Raw genomic sequence first — 20,354 nt, 5'->3', positions numbered from 1 at the left:
AATTTTTTTCTTCTTTATCTCTTCCCTAGATTTCAAGCTGATAAGACGTGAGTCCTGATAAGCATCGAGAGCTGCACCCCCAGCCACACATCCTCAGGCCTTGTCAGACCCGGTCTTTAAAAGTAATTGTTGGTTTCTTTTCTCACGGTGCAGGTTCCACTATATTAGCCGAGCGTCTGGGGCCATCCACACCAAGCTCACCCACGTCAACACCCAATTCCCCGACCATCCTCTGCAGTGGTGTCTCTGACCCCGTACTGTCGACATGTGGCTCTGGCCCACTCTGCAGCTCTATCAGTGGTAAGTGTGGTAAGATTTCTTTGTCCTCCTTTCCTCTGCCTCCCCTTGCCTGGTCTTGCTCTGCCTCCCTTCATGGTCTCAGACTTGTCTCCCAGAAGGGCTCTAAAAACACAGTGATCAACAGAGGCTCTTGTCAGCTCCCTTAGGGAGGAAGGGAGAGCCTCTGCAAAGTCTATTTTCAGTCGGTCTTACGTGAAAGCTGCTTAGATGCCTAGCCAGCAATATTTCTCCAACCCTTTTCATCATGAAAGGTCCCAGGGGAGGCAGCAAAGTTTCTGTTATGTTCATGGCCCTGTGACGCACAGCTCCTCCTGGAGCACTGTGTTACAGTGACACGTTGCATGCTAACTTGATTGGAGCTCTGAATATGCCTAATCCCCCCCTTTCCCTCTCCACACACCGACACTACCCCTTTCAGAAAAAGGCAGATATTTCTAACATGCCAATGAATTCCAGTAGGACTTAGATAAAATATACATGCGGTACAAATGATAGGATGTTTTGCAGCATTTCTAAAACCTCAGGGACCTGCATGATCCCAGGGCTGTATAATTTACCAAATCCTTATCACTGTTGTCCTAACCGAGGCTGTTCTTCTTTGAAGGTAAACAGGTACTTTCAGTGTCAGGTCTAATAACTTGTGAGAGCAAATATTAAGATTTTTAATGGTTTTGGGGGGAATAGAAAAAGAAATTCTCTCATTATCTTGCTACCTCATCTGGCTTCATGGGGAGGCTTTGTCACAGGTGTGTACTATAAGCATAATTACTGCAGCCTCTTGCAGCTCTTGTAGCAGTGTGCCCTATATGAGCTAAATGCAGTCCATGTCAGCACCACCTCACCCCTCTGTTGGAGGATCCACCACGTGGATGGGGTGATTTGTAGCCAGGCACTGTAAACCCAGATCCCTATATCAGACTTAAAGATGAAGAACTGCTTGTCTTGGGAGCTGCTGCCACCATGTGCCACCTAGCCTCTCCTTTTTCAAAGCAGATGGCTTGATCCACCCTTTCTAATTTTTCCTCCTTTGTTAATATTTAGACAGAGGTTTGAAAATGCGAAACTACTCTTTGTCCCTGCTGCTTGGAAACAGCTGTCTCCTGGTTTGTTTTATGTGGGCGGCAGATCCCAGCAGATGCTGCCTCTCTGCTGCCCTGAGCCTTGGCATGTGAACCAGGTCTCAGCGACAGGGCCAGCAGATCACAGGAAGGACCCCTGAACCTGGAGCATCTATTGCTTCTAGGCCATGGTTCCTCCCTCTGTAGCTGGCTTCAGGGTGTCAATAAACCTTTCAAGCAGTACGAGTGACCCTGTTCTTTGTGTTTCAGGCACAGCTCCCAACTCTCCTGTCAGCTTGCCTGAGTCACCCATCTCCCCATCCATCTCAGGGCCCTGGGGAGACGAATGCACCATCTGCTATGAGAACATGGTAGACACGGTCATTTACTCCTGTGGACACATGTGTCTCTGCTATTCATGTGGGCTGAAGCTCAAGAAGATGGCCAATGCTTGCTGTCCCATTTGCAGACGAGCCATCAAAGATATCATCAAAACATACCGCAGCACTTAGAGCAGCAGCAGATGCTGTGGTGGGACTAGGGAGGTGGAGAGGAGGCTGTGAAGTAACGCAGGTCTCGGTTTCTATTCATCACCTGGGAGATTCAAAAACCATCGCCCCCCCACCACCCTGATCCCCACTTCCATGGACAACCAATGACACCAGCTTAGATGCTGCTCTTCTACCCTCCAAGCAAGCCCTGGGACTGAACTCCAGTGCATCAGAGAAATCACAGTGGACTACTGTCTCCTACAGATTTTAAATTTTATCTCAAAACCAAACCAAAACAAACAAACAAACAAAAAAAACCAATAGCTGGAGCAATCATCCCTTTTCTACACCATGCACAGCGGAGGGGAATGTCCGATGTTTAGCAGGGAGAGCAAGTGGTAAAAGGTTCAGTGCTGCACCTCTCCTTCTGAAGACACGGTGTGTGCAGAGGACACCTTGGCAGAAGAGGAGAAATAAGCAATGTGTTTCTGTGTACAACTAGCCTGACCATAGGAAGCCCATTAGAAAGTGTGGAGTGAGGTAAATATTGACCCAGCAAGGGAGATGCAGTGAGCACATTTGCAGTGGAAGGCCTGGAGCCAGTGCAGAAAAAGACCTGGAACTTTTGAAGCAAAATTCTCCCTGTGGACATGGGGAGGAGAACAGCACCATGGCAGTACCTTGAGGGCTGTCCTGCTGTTCCCCAGCAGAGGCGTTCACGGTGGGTTTGGCAGCCAACACTGGCCACCCTCCCTCCCAGCAGCATCCCACCACCTCCTGTCGCCATCCTGTTGCATGACAAGCATCTCTCACACCCCATCACCACCGAGTTGCTGTGGCTTGTCCCAGATGGTCTCCATGAAGCTCAAGGGATCCAACAGAATCTCTGCCCCCATGGCCTGCAGGAGAGGGAGATACACCTCCCTCGCCTTTCCTCCCCTTACCATCGAGACAACACTTCTAAAAAAAAGAACAAACAAACAAACAAACAAGCCCAAAAACACATACAAAAAAAAAAAAAAAAAAAAAAAAACCAACCCCGCTGGGGGAGAATGTATAAACTACATGTCTGCGGGTCTCATTTACTGGTAACTTTATCACTGTGCTTTAAGACAAAAACAGCCAGGTGGTACTTAGCCAGCCCTTCAACAGCCAGCCCGCCAGCAGGACATAGCTGTCCTTAGATGTTAGAAGGGGAAAAAGAAAATTATAGCTTGAGGGGTTTAGTTTGCTTCGGTTTATTTAACACCCCCCCCGCCCCGCCCCGGCCCAGCCGGGAACCCCGCAGTCCCCACTGTGGGTGCCTGTAATGGCTGCCCCCATGGCTGCCATGACAACCACTGCACCATCATGGCCGCCAGCCTGGCCCAGAGCTGCTGGACCTTGGGCCCAGCCAGGGCAGCTCTGCTGTAGCTGGTGCACCCTGTCTCCCCTCTGGCCCCATCCTGGTGCCTCCAGGGCTGTGTGGGAGGAAGAGGTGGCACCTGGGCCCAGGAGGGTGGTCAGGGCCGGGGTGCAGCAGACGCATTTGCCCTGCCATGTTGCCCACCAGCCCGGGCTGGGGAAGGGCATGGGGTTTTACCCATCCTGCTGAGCCTTCTCCTGGCATGGCTACCCACAGCCCTGCGTGTAGTGGAGCAGGTGAAGGAGCACCTGCCCACAGGAGCTGCTCCTGAGAGCACCTGGAAAACATGGCCTTGCTCTGTCCCCTCGAAGAAGTCAATGAAGATGCTGAGAGCTGGAGGGCGCATCTTAGAGCCTTTCTCGAAAGGCACCGCCATCACTGCAGCCTACTGCAGGGACCTGCAGCCACTCCCTGCCCGCCTGGCGGGCAGTCCGTGACTTGAACGCTGATACCCTGGTTACAGGGATTTACGTTATTTCTTTGCACACTTCTCATGTCCACCCCTAACCCAGGGGCTCAGCCCTGTGCTCTGGGCTGGCTGTCAAAAGCCCTGGAGCACCCTGGCTCCTGCATTTGGACCCGTCAGTGAGAGGTTGGAGGAAAGGGTGACAGCTGCCATGCCAGGAGCACAGCCAGTTTGCAGGCATGGAGCCAGCCTCCAGGACAGCACAGTGACTGGCAGGCATGGGGAGCCTGTGTCAGTAGTTATGCAAACACCAGTGCAAAAATTTCAGAGAGGGAGAACCCAAGGGGTAGGAACGTGTCTTTGGAATAGTGGATGTAGGGAAATGTGCAATAAGCAGCCTCCCAGGCCTTCACCATGTCAGTGGGACCAGTTTCCTCCCGTGCAGGGCAAGCCAACGGGTACATTTTATTTTTCAAGAAACTCCATCCATGGGTATCAGTGCAGTGGTGTGAATTCCCTTTTCACCTTTTGAATTCAGAGTGTTTTAATATATAACTGTGTTTGTTTTACTGTGGACCAAACTCTAGGAGTTAGCAGAAGCTGAAAGCTCCCCCAGCATCCAAGCTCAAAAATTGGGGTTCAGTCCTGCTCCAGTATCAGCTGGCCTTCAGTTGTGAGCAGGTAGGAGAGCAAGGCTCTCTCCAGGGAGAAAAAAAACAGCGAAAGCAGTAACAGTAAGAACAACAGTCCTAACCTTTTGTTTTGTTTGAATTGTGTAGGTTCCCACGTACCTCTGTGTTCTTGTGTCATTTGCATTTCATCGCTTTACTTTAAAATGTTTTGTGTTCTGTTTAAAGAGAAGAATAACTAATTGTGAAAAATTGGATAACTGTGATTGTGAATAAAGTTGATTTAGGCATCCTGCAGCAGCATGAGTGACTGAGTATTTGCCACTTCCGTAAGCGTGGCAAAACATGACAGGCAGGCAAGAACAAGAGGCTGAGGTAAGAGCAATGGTGGCAAGAAAGCTGCTTCCTTGTGACCCTCTGCAGTGAGGAGGGACCCCACCACAGCCCTCCCCATACTTCAGGTAGGGCCATCCATCCCCAGGGCTTCCCTGGCCGGTGGCTTGTTGGGCCTGAGCCCAGGGACTGTGCTAGGGGAGGATGAGGAGGAGGAAGGATGAGGAAGAGGGGAAAGATGCTCCTAAAGTCGTGCAGGAGTGGCAGAACTGGTGCACCATCGCCACCTGGTGTTCCGCGCCCAGCACTGCACTTGGTAGGCTTTATCATTAATTTTTTTAAGGATTGATTTTGCTCCTTTTCACAACTACACATACGTGGGACCAGAGGAATTAGTCTGGGTACAACATAGCTCTGATGGTGGATCTCAGAGAAAAATGGGGAATGAAGGGAACAATTAATGGTGGGTTACAATATACAAGGGTGTACATTAGAGTAATATGTTGATTGCATTGGCCTAGAAAAACCCTTCCAACCCTAAGGATCATGCTACACACACACGGAAGGGAAGGCACAGTTCCTAGGCATGCTCCTCACGCATATGTTTGTACTTTAAAGCACCCAGGACTGGGTTCTGCCTTGGTAATTCCTTGCAACCTTCAGAGAGCTGGGGTGCCCAAGCAGGGCTCCTTGTGCACCACCCACCTATGTGCCAGCATAGAGGAGCATCTCACAAGTGCCGTTAGCAAATGCTGTGCCTCTGATGACAGCTGGCCCATCTCCAGGGACATCATTTCTCTGCAAGATGTTTGTGAAGTGCTGCAGCAGGGAGCAAAGGCATGTCCCCCTGCTAAAATGAAGGACACATGCAGGCAAGCTCAGCCATCCCCTACTGCAGCAACAAGCAGTTAGTGAGAGCCAACCCCCTCTGCAGCTCTGATTTGCAATGTGGAAGCCAGGCACTAGGAATGACCCTTTTTACCTACAGGTTTGCAAACTGCTAACAGACAAGGAAGCAGACAATTGTGGACAATATTTCATAGAGGTGTCCCATAGCTGAGCTGGGGATTGACGTGCTCGCAAACAGTCTTGTTTAGAATTACATCCCTTATTACAACTCGCCCCACTCTGCATTCCCTCATCCCACTGCCCCCTGCTTCCTTCAGGGACATCCCTCATAAGGAGCAGGGATCCATTAGTAGAAGCTCTTTAGTCTCCCTTACTCATCTGCTTCCCATAGCAGGAAATTTCTACCTATTATTTGGGCCTCCAAACCCAGCAAGGAGCCAGCAGGGCCCAGCACAGGACCCAGCAACCTTGCAGGATCAAATCTTAAAATCTCACGTTCAACCACAGCCTGCTCTGCAGCCTGCACGCAGAGGTGTTTAAGAACTCATCCCAACTTGCTCAGCAACCCTTTTATCACAGAAGGGCCACCCAAGCAAAAGAATGCTTCCCTTCTTATTTTGGATCTGATGCCAGCAGATCCAAAAGCCACACTGAAGTGTATCTTAAGACCTTGCTCAACACATACAAAGGGTCTTTGTGTTTGAGGGCAGCAGTCCATAAAACTTTGTGGATTAGGAGACAAAAATACAGGTACAGTAACAACTCAGAGCCAGGGGACAAGAGAAGATCCTTTATCCATTTAAGCCTGAGCTGAAATTTGCAATTGCACATACACGTAAGTCACAAGTTATTTTGGGAAAGTTAAATTTAGTGGTTTGACAAACCGAGCAGAATTAAAAACAGTATTGAAAAAGTTGAAAAAAATGAAATAAACCAACTGGATCACAATTAAAAAGGTCAAAAATTTATTTTTCCTTAGGGCATAAGAGGCAATGTAAACAAAATACAAAAAAATCACAAGTCAATTCTTACAGTCTGCAAGCATTTGAAGATAGAGTACCCTTTCCCCACCTCCCCCCAGAACACTGCAAGCCTGCTCAAATGTTATCAAGCAACAATTCTGGACCCTGAAGGTCCAGTGAATTTTGCCAAATCCCAAGCAGGGAGTAAGCTTCTCATGTAAGAAGGACACTGCATCTGTTTTTATCAAACACTTCAAAAAAAAAAGTCCAACAAAATATAAATATTACAGATGAAGATCAGATTTAGCACCACCTTTGGTCCAAGCAATCAATGAACTGGGAGATGACAGGTACAGTCTGTTTAGCAAGTCCTTTCTGCCTGAGTCTTTGAAAACAGAGGTTCACATTGTAAGAACTTGTAATAACGCTGAGAAAACAGCCCTCAAACTCTGGCCGTCCCTCGCAACCTCCGCTGGTCCTGCACACATGGGAGGTGAGCATCGCATCACCGCTGTGGAGCAGCGCTCACTGCTGCAAACACCCCTCAAAGCACTCAGCAGAGCTGAGCTTGGCTCTGTTGGATGGGGCAAATGTGCCAATGGCCTGATCCTGCACTGGCATGGCAGAGCACTGGCTTTGGGCACAGCTGAAGAGCAGGAAGGGCAGGGTGATGGTGTGCACCCACTTGCCCTTTCCACTAGCATTTACCACCCTCCAAAGCCCAGGCCAGCACCTGCGTGCTGTCAGGTGTGTGATGGCAGATGCCTTGAGAGGAGCTAAAGCTGCCTAAACACATGTTATTGTGGTGTGTGTGGAACACACGGATAGGGAGCGCTTATCAAGCATAATTTACTCCAGGCCCTTTTTAGGCTGATTTTTGCCAATATACACACGTACACCACAGATGTATAGCTATGCATTTTTGCAGGTGTCTACACTCAGCTGCTGTGCCACACCACTAGCATCAGCCAGGATACACTCATGAGGACCTGTAACAATCCTAGGAAAAAAAAAATCAAATCCATAAAGCACCTGACAGTATTTTAAGTTTATTGTAACTCCCTGCTCTACAAGTGTACAGAACCTCAAATTGTCTCTTCTTTTCCTCCAGAACTTTCTGAACGGTCCTGAATAACCATTATTAGACACTGTTCACCTCCAAGCTGTAACAAATGCCTGAAGAGGGATGCTGAGATCTACCTTCAGAGACAAAAATCTCAAGTTCTTGCTTTGCATCTTCACAAGCACAATTGCCTGAGAAGTTTTCTCATTCTCCATTGAGTGACCCATACAGAGTTCTCACCTCTACAGACACAGACGTGATTAAAATCCCACCCCCAAACATTTGTTTTTACTTCATGGCTTCAGCACATGCTGCTCTAGGGAAAAAAAGAAAAAAAACAAAACAACCACAAAACGAACAAAAAAAGAAACAAATAAACCACACACAAATTCCATTGCTTTACATTGTATTGTGGTTCTCTGAGCAAGCAAACACAATGGCCACGGCATATGGCCATTAGGCAGTCATAGAAATGAGGGCAGCACCCTGAATGCAGCCCCTGTCCCAATCAGGGCAGCAGAGCCATCTTCCAACTCCCCCCTGCCTGTGACGTGAGCAGACACAGGCTGGATCTGGTGATCAAACACTCATTTACTGCACTTGGCCTACGACATGACCACAAGGACAGCTCTGAAACCAGCCCTGGACCGGGCACTAAAATCAAGTCAAGTCTGCAAGTCTGGGAAGTCTAGGGGGAAGGTAATGGTTTGCACAACTATTGCCCTCCCCCCCCCCCCCGACAAATCTAGAGCAACAAAAAAAAAATTGTGCTATGGTCATTTCATTAATCTAGACTAGGACGGAGATGCACTTCTATTGTCCCAGTCCCAGAAGCAGGCCCACAGTACCATATGTATCAGCTACAGGTCCCCAAATGATCTAAAAGCTTGAGAGACTTTTCTATGGATCACTTGGCACAAAGGAGAGCTGTATTTTCTGCACTGAGGATGTAACTCTTGTGTTGGCCTGTAAAGAAGTCATTCATCTTTGCTAGCTAGAAATCTAATCTGCATTGAATCTACCAAGTTTACATGCAGACTCGGGGACTGGTCACAAGAAGGTCTTCTGCTTTGTGCCAGTTCAGACTGATGGGTGCATTTTGTCCCTCGTTAATGATATAACTCATACCACCGGTGGCAAAAGGTACCGTTGCTTGTTTTAAGTGCCATTTTTCTGGTTTTCAGTTTTGACTGGAATGATTGAGAAAAACAGTATTTTTCTATCATGCACCTGATTTGCTTTTCCAGGAAAGCATCTCAGAGACCCAAATACATTTGGGCCCTAGCAGGAGCTCTTCACTGTACAAACAGTCACCTCAAGTTCATTAAACAAAAATTGGACAATCCATGGGGCTGCAGTACTTAGTTCTGCTTCTAGCTCTACATTTGCTATAGGTACATTAATGGTTGATGCCATAAATGTCAAAATACCTGCCAGCTCTGAAAGAAATGATACTTGGCCAAAACCTCAAACATCTGCACTATGACCAATATTCACTCCACTGCCTTCAATGAAACTAGATTAGAGGCCACAAGCAAATATGGTCCAAAGATGTTATAAAAAAAAAACACAACAACCCAAAAAACAACAAACAAACCAAACAAAAAACCACAAGGTTTCCCCAAACTCATTTTCTTCAACTCTTGGCTCAACTCTTAACTCGCATCCCAAAACAAACTGAACGGACTCCCGCCTATAACCTCTCTCCAAATAAAAACAAAATCAAAAAAATCTCTCAGTTATTCCTTCTCCATGTACACAGTGACAGAAACCACACCAACTTCTAGACTTTTTCCCAAGCAGAACAGACAAAATGGTTCCCATGTTAAACAAAACAAAAAACAATAAAAAACAAACAAATAGCATCACCAACTTGGCCACACACACTAAGACCAACCACACATTTCTCTATCTCTGGTCACCAACATACTCTCCCAAACCCCCACAGGTACATTCCCACCACCTATCCGCTAGAAAATGGAGTGCTACACCAACACAACAATGACAACAGTATTTAATATTCAAGGTCACAACAGGAACATCAATGACCCAGGAAACCCATTGCAAAGCCTCATTTGGACCAGGCCTTGACCGATTTTGTCATCAAATACAAATTTGCTAGAGTAAAACCCATTGGACTTCCCAAACGAGCCATGTGCAAGCGCTCTCCTAATGGAGGAGAGCACAACCACTCAAACAGATTTCAGCTTTCACTCAGTGACAGGTTTAGGCTCCCAGTAACTGATTATCTACTGTTTCCAGAAATTCTTTGGGCTAATTAACAGCTCTGGAAACAGCCACAGATGTACAAGCCCAACGGAGTTGCTTTCAACACCCTCCTTGAGTTATCTACATCTGAACTTTGACCAAAGCAGCAAACTGCTGGCAAGAATTCTCCTATGTGGAATGTGATATCGAGTCTTAACTGAAGAGTCTCATCTGCTTGATTATGCCCAAACATTGGGAGCAGAGTAACCAACGCTGCTGTCTGTGATTAAACCTATAATAAAGGAACGGCACTGACATAACATGAGCCTTGCCAGACAACAGAAGTGCACCTACTCTGTACGCTATTGACCCCACAACAGTTAGTTTGGGCCCTTAGTACAAGAAAGTCATTGTAACACTGCACACACACTGCTTTCACAATACTCCAGGTTTGAACCCACTGTGAGTAATGAGCAAGTCTTTTCAGCAAGCCTATTCAGCACGGGGCAAAAAAAATTCTCCTAGAGACTGGAAACAATTACAACTGTTTTTTTCCTCCCTCATGAAAGTCTAAGACAGGAAATAGTTAAGTCGGCTATTCACAGAAATATTTCATTTTTTAAAAAGGTTTGTTTTTAATTCCCCTTTTATTTGCTCCAGTCCACTAAATTGTTACAGGCTAAGTCCAGTGACTGCAGCATTCTCTTCTGTCCTGCTTTTTGGGTACAGGTACAAAACCAGTCTGCATGCTCAGGGGGACCCAGACTCAGAAACAAATTTGATCGCCCCCCACCTAAACCCCAAGGGTGATGATAGGATTTTGTTTATTTATTACTCCTTCCCTGGTGACCCAGACACAGTTTGAGAACAAGCTCTCAAACGACACCAGAGCTGTTTGCACAGTGAAGGCCTGCTGTATCGCTTCAATTTCAGACATCAAACACAGAGTCGCTAGCATAGCTTTGAGAGGAGAGTATCTGGAAAAGCCTGAAATATTTACTTTCATATCAAGAGTTACGTTTCAGAAATTCTCCTGCAGTGCCAAGCGATTCTCCCTCCCCTCTGCTTCTTTCCTCCACCACGCAGGGACCAAGACAGAAAGGTACCATTGCACCCAAATAACCCTGAGCATCAGGGGCAGATCACCATCAGATACGGACAGAAAACACTTCCCAACAGTGTCACCAGCACCCGGCTCTTTTGGAGGGCCAGCAGGCAGGTGTGGAGCAGCAGCCAGACCCCAGTGAACGCAACCTCCCAGCCACACGAACTGCCTCTGCTACAAGAACCACGTAGCACAAGTTTGTCTGACTTTGGTGGGTCATTGGCTTCAAGACACAGATTGCCATAGTCTGTCATGGAGTGTAAAACTCAACGTTTCTCAGTAATAGAAAACCCTAACACAGAGCAGTGATGCGTTAAAACCATCTATACAGAGAAAGCACCCGCAGTGTCAGACCCAATAATTTACGGCCTTATTAGAAACATTTTTTTCCTCATATTTTATCTTTATCTACCCCTCCCCTGCCAACATAGTTACCTCTCATTTCTTTCCCAATTGTTAATATAATTCCCATTATTTTGATTCAGTAACAAACAGGAGTCTCAACTCAGGACAGCAGTGGCTTATGCTGACAAGAACAGGTCTGTAAAACGCCAGTGTGAAGCTTTAAACCAAAATTTATTTATTAAAAACAAAGAAAACAAAAAAAAATTGCACTCTCCAGCTAGAGTCAATGTTACCTCGATGCAAGAACAAATGAAGAACATTGTTTATGGGACCAGCCCACCCTGACATTATAAAATGGGAGAAGCTAACTTGTTCTGCCTACGCCAGTCAGGTCCACACGCAGCACGGCTTCGCTGCAGAGCCCCGGCCCTGATGTGAAGACACCCAAGTAAAAGGACACCCTCGCTCCCCACCTCGGCAGTGCATGCACACCCCACAAAGCTGACACCTAGAGGTATCTAACTAGGAAGAGCTACAGGTGACTTAAGACAGAAATCTTTGCTTTGCTCAGAGTTGGGGGCTAAGAGAGAGGAGGAAAAGCAACAACACTGCAGCCCAAAGTCAACCGAGTGCAGGGGCCCTACATACAGTACATTATTTGAGAGTTACAGACAAACAATAGATGTGGCCACTGAGCAGCACAGAGGGAGAGGAAGAGAAATAATAAGCACTGAACATGGCTAGCAGAGGCCATTGAAGAGGTAAAGTGTGCAGACACATTCCCCACACATCGCCACATTGGTGATCCCTGCTTCTATCGAGCAAATAAAAGCAACTGGGGGAAAAAAATAACTTAAACGTTTGCTCTCAGACCATCGTATTGGTATTGTTGGCAGCTATTGAACACTGAATTTACGCACAGCACTTTGCTATGCAAAAGCATAGCACTTTGCTATGGTAAATAGCATCTGAAGTTGCCAGAGAAGGAACCGCTGGTGTCGGGAAGACACCGGCAAAATAGCAGCAAAGCTCTGGTTTTAAAAAGCTGCACAACCTGCAGGGAAGCGGGTCGTGGCATGGCAGCCCCGGGGCTCAGTGATCCTGTGCTCCCTTCGGAGGCATGGGGACTGAGCAGGGGTGCTTGCTTTTGCTGAGAATGGTCCACAGTGAGTGCCAACTCTACTGATGCTCATGGACTTGTTGCTGGTTTAGACAAGAGCACTTGAAAGAACTAGGTTGGCTCCTCAAAACCAGATTTATCTGTAAAGTATCCGATGTTTGCCAAAATCATGTCATTGATAACATTTCAGTACAGCTGCAGAATTCAGTTTTTCTATTTGAATGCAAAGGTCTCTGGTAATATTCATACTTTCACAATCTGAAGAACAGCAGGACAAAACTTAAGCAGGAAGCTGAGGTACAACTGCCCTCCAGGGACAAGAAGCAGAGCTACAGGAGATGTGCTCCCCAGAGCTCAGAGAACCAAATGCTCTGGCTTTCACATTTCTTTTGACTCTCATGAAAACAGTCCAGTTTTTCAAAGAGAAAATTTTGCTGCTACATGGAAATCACATTGTTTTGGACAGATGGAAGTTCTCCTTTCGTTCAAATAGGACTTACAATAAAAGTACTTTCAAAGAGCAGAGTTTCTGCTCAACTTTATTTTGGACCTGAGAGATCATCCTTTGCAAGCCAAGAAATATGGTATCAAAACCCAAATTGGCTGTGAAATTCTGCAGGTGAGAAATAACCTAGTTAAAACAGGGACTTTCTTCCTTATCGTTAACCTAAGGTGAAAAAAAAATGAAAAAGAAATGAGGACATGTAAAAATACTTCCATAGCTTTTTCAATAAATACTAGTAACAACACACCATCAAAACTTGGGACTGCACCAGCAGCATTTTCCCTTTTGAAGTCGATTCTGAAGCATAAGAGAGGACAACCACCAGCAGAGACATAACAGAAAGCAGTATCATGCATAGATGACATACAAAGTATTTAAAGCATAGCTCAGAAGTCCTGTATTGATAAGGATGTTAATGTACATTCTGTACATAAACCTGGCAACATGCTGCATAATCTTTACACTTTTAGTAACAGGTGATGCTTTTTACAAAAAGCAACTGTTCCCACCCCAAACAATCCCAGCTATCAGTCCCTGCCTACCCAAGGGTCCTGTTTTCATCCAGCTGCACCCTCTCCTGCATTCTCCCTTCCCCTAAGAGTGCATGAATAGAGAATTGCAAACATTTCACACTGCACGTTCCACTCCAAGTCCTGGATGAGGGGCCTGTTTATTCTATGAATATTGCACTTATCCTCTCATTGGATTTGTTTTTCTTAAGAATGCAGAGTATTTGGGAAAAAATAGACAAAAATTAGGATACAACACAGGAAAATATGAGTTATTAACAAGCTAGCTATGAAGATCTAAAATTAAATAGTACTAGTTCTATTCTGTTAATACTAGTAATATGAAAATAATGAATGCTTTATCAAATTCCCTTGTTTTTCATATAAGATAAAAGCAGTAACTTTCTTTTTAACTGAGGAAAGCAATGAATATATATTACAATAAAATACGATTCATTAAGATCTGAAAGTGATGAAAACAATTATATAATGCCTTCGTCAAACTTTATAGCATCATAATGGAAAGAGACTTTGGGGTGCGCATCCACAAGGGCCAAATCCATTTTTGTTTTTTTAGCTGTACCAGCGCAGATGTGAAATTTAATATATTTTTTCTGGAGTCTAACCTTCAGCCAATTTCAGTCCTTCATTATTGTGCACTTGCTATTAATGTACACTGATTCAAAAACTTCCTGTTGAGACGACATGGCACACGCGTCCAGCTGACACATCTTGGCACGCGCCCATCATATCTTTTATCTTGAAAAGTTCGGCTTGCAAACAGCTGGTAGGTATGACTACACCCACCCACCGCAAGGCATGAGAGCTAAGACAATTAACAGGAATTGCCTCCCACGGGGAAGGGCAGCTAACAAAAACTTATTACTGCTGCTGTTACGAGAGAGTGTTTTGAATGGGGAGACAAAGGAAAACAGCAACTAAACTTTTCAGGCATTATATAAACCTCAATAACGAACTCAGAAGTGCTCATTATTATTAAAGTTGCAGTATACAGCAAGACAATTTTCACATTCTCAAATTTTGTTCTACGGCATCGGGTTTTGGATTTTCTGCTGGTCCAAATTCAAGACTTTTTGGAAAGCACGGGCAGCGGTGCGAGCAAGGCGCCAGCCCCGCGGTGACAGCAGCCGCCTCTTCCCCCGGAGGAGGGCCCCCTTCAGCTGCAAACAGCCTTGCCGAAGCTCTGCAGAGCTCTTCCTCTTCAGTCTGGTTCAAGAAGAGACCAGAAAGAGAGACATTTAAACAGTACTATTGATTTCTGCATTGAGTGCTCACTGAGGTGTACGTTGCATTTAAATATTGCTCTTGATCCAGTGTCAGTTCTGACAAATTTAGTAAATAAAGCTTAAGGCAACATGAACATTTTAGAGAAGAGCTAAAATGCTTCTAGCACTACACTGTCCTCTGAAACCCTACCAGGTTTCCTTGCCTTTACAGTCAGCCTTTATGATTTGGTCTAAGGCTTTTCGCTCTGTTTCACAGCTAATAGGGAAAAATCGCTTGTACTTTTGGATATCAGCGGAGCTGACTACAAGTAGCTGCTTGCCAATCAAGAAAATAATTCTTGTCCTTTCAGTTGAAAGAATAAAATGAAAAAACAATCAGAGATGCTGTGACAACAGTAAGAGAAGAGGAAGAAAATACCTGCAATTCTGGGGTGTGTGCAAGGGGGTGGTATTTATTTTACAAATGCCCTTTTAAAGCACCAAACATCAAATAAAGGGAAGCCCAAACCAAAGCATTGCCACTTGGTGGGAAGCACAACATGCCAGGCAGCAGCCCACATTCATTTCTAGCATCAAGTAGTTTAATTGCAGCCCTCCCTTCTGCTGATGCAGGTTGGGGCAGAAGGAGGAAGGAGGCCATGTGCTTGGTTTTGTAGCCCGTCTACAGGCTCTGGCTCTCCTCAGGGCCATGAAGCCTTCTAGACAGAATAAAGGAGCACTTGGGCAAGAACATGCCTTGGGCTGATGCTCAAGAAAAGCCCGGTGGTGCTGCAAGCACCAACAGTGTCACCCCCAGCACTGCTTGCCAAACCAACTCCCTGCAAAAACCAGGGGTGGAAGAGCAAGCCAGCAAGGTGGAAAAGGAGCTGTGGGACAGAGCAACTTCTGTTACACGGGTGCCTTGTGTTTCACAGGCAGATCCAAAAGCCCTCACACTAACCTGAGCCTTGCAGCAAGTTCATGTCCACTGGGAACCAGCATCGTGCAAGGCACGTGGCAGCCGAGTGTCACAAAGGGCCACCAAAAGCAGCTTAGCCTTCTCAAACCCTATGAGGACTCCTGCAGTTCAGAGGTGCTTTGGGCTCGGCTTTGCTGGATGCAAGCATGAACATTTATAGTAGTCCAGGCTCTCCTGTCTGAATCACGTGCTGCTTTCCTCCCACTGGGCAGGGGCTCACAGCGTGTTGCACCGTACTTGGAAAATTCAGTGGCTCAATGCAGAAGATTTGGGAGCTGTGCTTCTACATCCCCCCAAAGAGATGACCTGGTGGGAATGTCTCTAAACAAAACTTTAGAATATTTTAAATAATAAGTTAATTCTTAATAAATATGTGCTTCAAGAAAATGATAATTATATACTGCACCTTTAAATAATGCACTTAGTTCTCTGCATTGGCTTTCATTTTGGTTTCTTTTATTGTTAAAGTGCATTAATTCAAAAATAATGAACCACTTCCGCATCATTATTGTTAAAATAAATCATAACAACATTAATACGAGTCACTAAGTCACTACTATTAGTACTGCAATCTAGCAGATAACTCTATGTATTGCTCTATTTAATACTGTCCAGCAGAAGAATATAATACTTCTATTATAATCTCACAACAGCTCCAGCAGTCTTTTATGGCTGCTACCATATTAGTACAACTAAAAATGGGGAGAAGTATGAGAGACAGGGCCACAATGCCTCAGATAGACATCCAGTAAGATGTAGCTAACTGGATATATACATATATATTATATAGCAAGACATAAGGTACTAAGAGGACCCTGCACACTGTGATACGAGCTGTTGTGCAGATACACCTCCTTCTCCTGCCACCACAATATAAAGGGATCCCAACCAAACACCCTCCCATCCCTATTTGGATGCAGAGAGCTGCTCGGGCCACAGCACTGTTCGTAGCCAGTTGTGGCACCTGGATGTTGTTTCAGTTACCAAAAGGACATCAGCCAGGTTAGCTGTAGGCAACTCTCTTGATATTACCATGGCAATTAAACACTACCCCCCCCCCCCCCAAGAAAATTAACAATAAAGACAAGAACAACATATAAATTGTGTAATTTTTTTTTGGCAGAGAAACATCCCTGGTAACACACAATATTGTTGTGCTGTTTTACTCAGTCCCTTGATCCCAGCTATTTTGAAGTCTTTATAACCTTTACCTTCCAAGCCAAATCAGTATGAAGCTCTGGTGGGAAAAAAGGGCACGTATCATTTTGTGTAAACCAGTAGTGAAATAGCCTGCCCCTTCCCCCTTAAAATGGACATACAATACTGCCTATTATTTAAAGGAACCAGATATTCACCTTTAGTGATTAACAAGGCCATTTAAAAAAAAAAAAGCAAGACTTTCTCAAGTACAGTAGGGATTTGGCCAATGATGTTTACAGTACAAGAGTTGGCTACCTCAGGAATAACTCCATATTCCAAGCCTTTTCCAATGGATGCCTCATCTATTTCCAACCACACTACCCCCACCATGTGCCATGTTTGAAAGCATGAGTTAAGAAAGGCAAACAGAAACGGAACTAGAAGAGGCAGCTTCCTGGTTAGATGAATTTTAGACATAATTGTTTCAATATTAAATCTCTGAGCATTAAAAGCCCAGGCACACTGTCCATTACAAACGTACTTTCTGGATTCAAGTGGGAACAGAAACACATTTGGCTCCTACTTCAGTTTTAAGTCTCTTCTGGTAAACCAAGACAAAAAAAAAAGTAAACTCAGAATGCACAGAAAAGACAAAAACACAGAAAAACAATTCCCCAAAAATATACAAATTAAGGATGTGCAGACTGAGTTTGATGGCTTTTTTCCCCCTCATTGTAAACACTGCTGTTGCAGAAGGTTACGGCTATTTCTAACTAATACCTTTGTGGGCCCTGCCAGCAGTCAGCACGCTTGAATTTGGACCAGATCACAAAAAACAGAAGCAACACATTTGACAGCTTTGTCTTCAGTGTCTTAAGGGACTTTTGTACATTTTGATATTATGATAAGTTTTGAGAAACCCAGCTCTGTAAAGAAATTCAGCCAGGATCTCCTGGCAGAAGTCAAGCACAGAACTCAATATGGAGCCTGCAAATTAATCAACGTGCTTAAGCATGGGGTTTGTAGGTTTGTTTTTACAAGCACCAGTAGGCATTGCTGCCCTAGAACACCTGAAATCAACTCAAAGAACAAGACAGAAAGAAAGGAAACAAAGAGCCCCCAACCATCACCACCTGATCGCCATTGCCGGTGAGCTATCAGTATCAACAAAATACAGCTGAAGTCAGAGACCAAATCTCTCCACAATGAAAAGGCTCCAACTCTGGACCAACCAACTGTTGAGAAGAGTTTAAAAAAAAGTGAGCTTCTCCAAAGGATTAGAGTCCCTCTGTGTTTCAGAAACTTCCATTTGCTTCTCATCGCAAGTTGTGGAAATGCATCCAAAACTCTTGGGTATTCCATGTATGGACACGAACGAGGAGAAAGGGAGCCAAGATTGTAAAAGAGTTTGGCACAAAACTCCCCAAGTAGATGCATGTGTATTTCTCTCACGAAAGGCACACATTTGGTTTCCTGTCAATAACTGGAAAGATGGGATGTCATACCCTGTTACACATACAAGATTATTAACAACTTCACAAAAAGGCATTTGACTATGCTGCATCTTCCTCATAGTTGCTTACAACATGTTAACCCCACAAACCTCTCCAGAACATAGCAGATTTGTCCTCAGCATAGACTCCTTTGTCCCTTTGTACAAACTGGGGCACAGGGAAACGTCTTTTTGTGTAGTAATTGTTTTTTTTCCACATTTACACAGCAGGAACAGTATAAATTAGGGACGTTAAAGATATTGCAATATTAGTTCTTTTTCTCCAAATAATTTGAGGGTACCCAGCCTTTGAATGGCTTCACACCATTCATGATCTGGCAGTACCACCAGCCGTTTGGGTTCCTTTCAAGGACCTCCATGCAGACACCTTCTTGAAACCCTGCAGTCTCCTCATCCCCTTCATAGTCTGCAATTGAAACATAGATGTCCTTGAGATTGTTGTGGATGAACTGGGACTTTTCAATGGGCTTTGGCCTGACAGTGGACACAGGGATCCCATTCCTCTGGGTGGGGAGGTTGGAGGTGGTCTCTGAGCCGTCCGTGCCTGACCGCTCAGGCTGCTTTCCCTTCGCATCACCCTGCTGCAACCGTGTGTTACTGAAGGAGGAATTCCGACGGACATTTCTAAGATGATCAGTAGATGTTAAAGACTCGTTTCTGCGCAAGGAGCATGACAGGTTGTTTTCCTTTGGAGGGGGAGACACGAACACTGACTGAGGCCGGACAGCAAGTTGCCTCACACCATTCCGCATTTTGACTGGCCCTGACATTTTTGAAAAACCACCAGGAGGTTTGCTTGGGATGGGTGGCGTTGCACGTTTGCTCTGATTGATGGTGTTCAAAGCTTGAACTCTCTTCTCTATCTTCTCTAAACTGTTTGACTTGTTTTCATTTTTCCTGTTCCTGGCAAATGAGGCGTCAGTCTCTGCTGATGTGGTTTCTCGCTGGTTATCCGGGAGAGCCAAATAATGGGAAGGAGCCCAGCCTTCCATATCTCCGTATTTCAGGTACCACCACCCACTGGGTTGCTTTTCTAGCACTTCTACTTCTACACCCGCTGGGAAGCAAATTTCAGAATCCTGTACCTTTTGGTACGAGTCAGTGGTCACATAGAAACACCTGGAGTCATTTTCTTGCTCAGTTTTGGCTGGATGGCTAGAGCAGAAAATGGCACGGGAAGGAGCTGTAATGAGGTCAGCTGAGCTCCTCCTAACAGGATCATCTTGGTTCTCAGAAGCTGTGTGTGGGGGGCTCTCAGACTCTTCACTTCTTGAACCTTTAAGTCCACCTCTGAGTTGCCCAGTTGGCCTCAGCTGACGCCTTAAAGTGCTGATATCCATCTTTTCTTGGCTCTGAGAATCTGCCTTGTTCAGGAATGGTTTGGGCCTAACGATTGGCTTTGCTCTAATGGAAGGACTCTGCCCAGGCTCTTTCTTCACACCCGTTCTTGGCATGCTACGTAAACCAACATCTGAAGCTGACCTTGGTTTCGTCTCCTCATTCCTGGAATAGTGACATTTTCCAAGATCGGGCTGGATGTTTTTGTCCATCTTGGGCTTCACAAGTGATGATTTTGGGGAGTTGGAACATGGAGAGTTCCTTCGGATCAAGGAGAGAGAGGAGCTTTTCTGAGAATCCGAGTCTCCACTAGATTCCTTATTGGACAAAGTATCTTCCGCATAACGCCTGAATCCCTCATTCTCATAAATGGTCTCTTCTTCATGAGCAACATCCTCTGAAGACTCTCCTACTTTGAACTTTGCCTTCTGAAGTGATGACACAGGAGAGGGCTTGAGGGGTTGAAACAGTCGTTTTTCAGGAGTACCCTCTTCATGATGACTTTCATTTACTTCACACTCTGACTCAAAGCCAAAGGCAGGCACATCATACTCAGGTTCTTCATATTTGAGCTTGTGGGGAGAGTCCTGGGTATCCCCTGAAGAAATCATTCCAGTTGTTGTTCCTTCTTCAGAATCTTTTGGTTTACTGGGAGGTGCTGGGGGAGGAACTTTTGGACGGGTTAAAGTACTGGTTCTTCTGTTTAAATTTGGCTTCTTCCTCTTGTCAATGTAAGATGCTGGAGCCCATCCTTCCTTCTCTCCAATCTGCACATACCACCAGCCACCAGAATTCTTTTCTATAACCTATAAGATGACAAGGAGCATGTTACTTACACAAAAATCTCAACAAATCGCTTTCCGCTTTTCC

The 20,354-nt window shown here is 45.4% G+C and overlaps 2 protein-coding genes across 6 annotated transcripts in view; one reads left to right on the top strand and one right to left on the bottom strand.

Annotated features, from left to right (window-relative positions):
- The window catches only part of NEURL1 (neuralized E3 ubiquitin protein ligase 1), an 83,445-nt gene extending 81,176 nt beyond the window's left edge, over positions 1-2,269 (top strand). Inside the window, exons 5-6 of the mRNA XM_035547772.2 lie at positions 154-300; positions 1,629-2,269. Of these exons, the coding sequence (XP_035403665.2) occupies positions 154-300; positions 1,629-1,870 (389 nt within the window). The 3' untranslated portion in view covers positions 1,871-2,269. The remainder of the gene's footprint in view (positions 1-153; positions 301-1,628) is intronic.
- Positions 2,270-6,413: 4,144 nt separating this feature from the next.
- The window catches only part of SH3PXD2A (SH3 and PX domains 2A), a 252,573-nt gene continuing 238,632 nt past the window's right edge, over positions 6,414-20,354 (bottom strand). For all 5 annotated transcript variants that reach the window (XM_035547572.2, XM_035547575.2, XM_035547577.2 and 2 more), the window contains one exon: positions 6,414-20,290. In XM_035547572.2, the coding sequence (XP_035403465.1) occupies positions 18,395-20,290 (1,896 nt within the window). In that variant the 3' untranslated portion in view covers positions 6,414-18,394. The remainder of the gene's footprint in view (positions 20,291-20,354) is intronic.

This window comes from Cygnus atratus, chromosome 7, assembly GCF_013377495.2.
Source record: "Cygnus atratus isolate AKBS03 ecotype Queensland, Australia chromosome 7, CAtr_DNAZoo_HiC_assembly, whole genome shotgun sequence".
In the NCBI taxonomy this organism is placed as follows: Eukaryota; Metazoa; Chordata; class Aves; order Anseriformes; family Anatidae; genus Cygnus; species Cygnus atratus.
The sequence above is the reverse complement of the archived record's forward strand: the minus strand, read 5'-3'. Positions and strand labels throughout refer to the sequence as shown.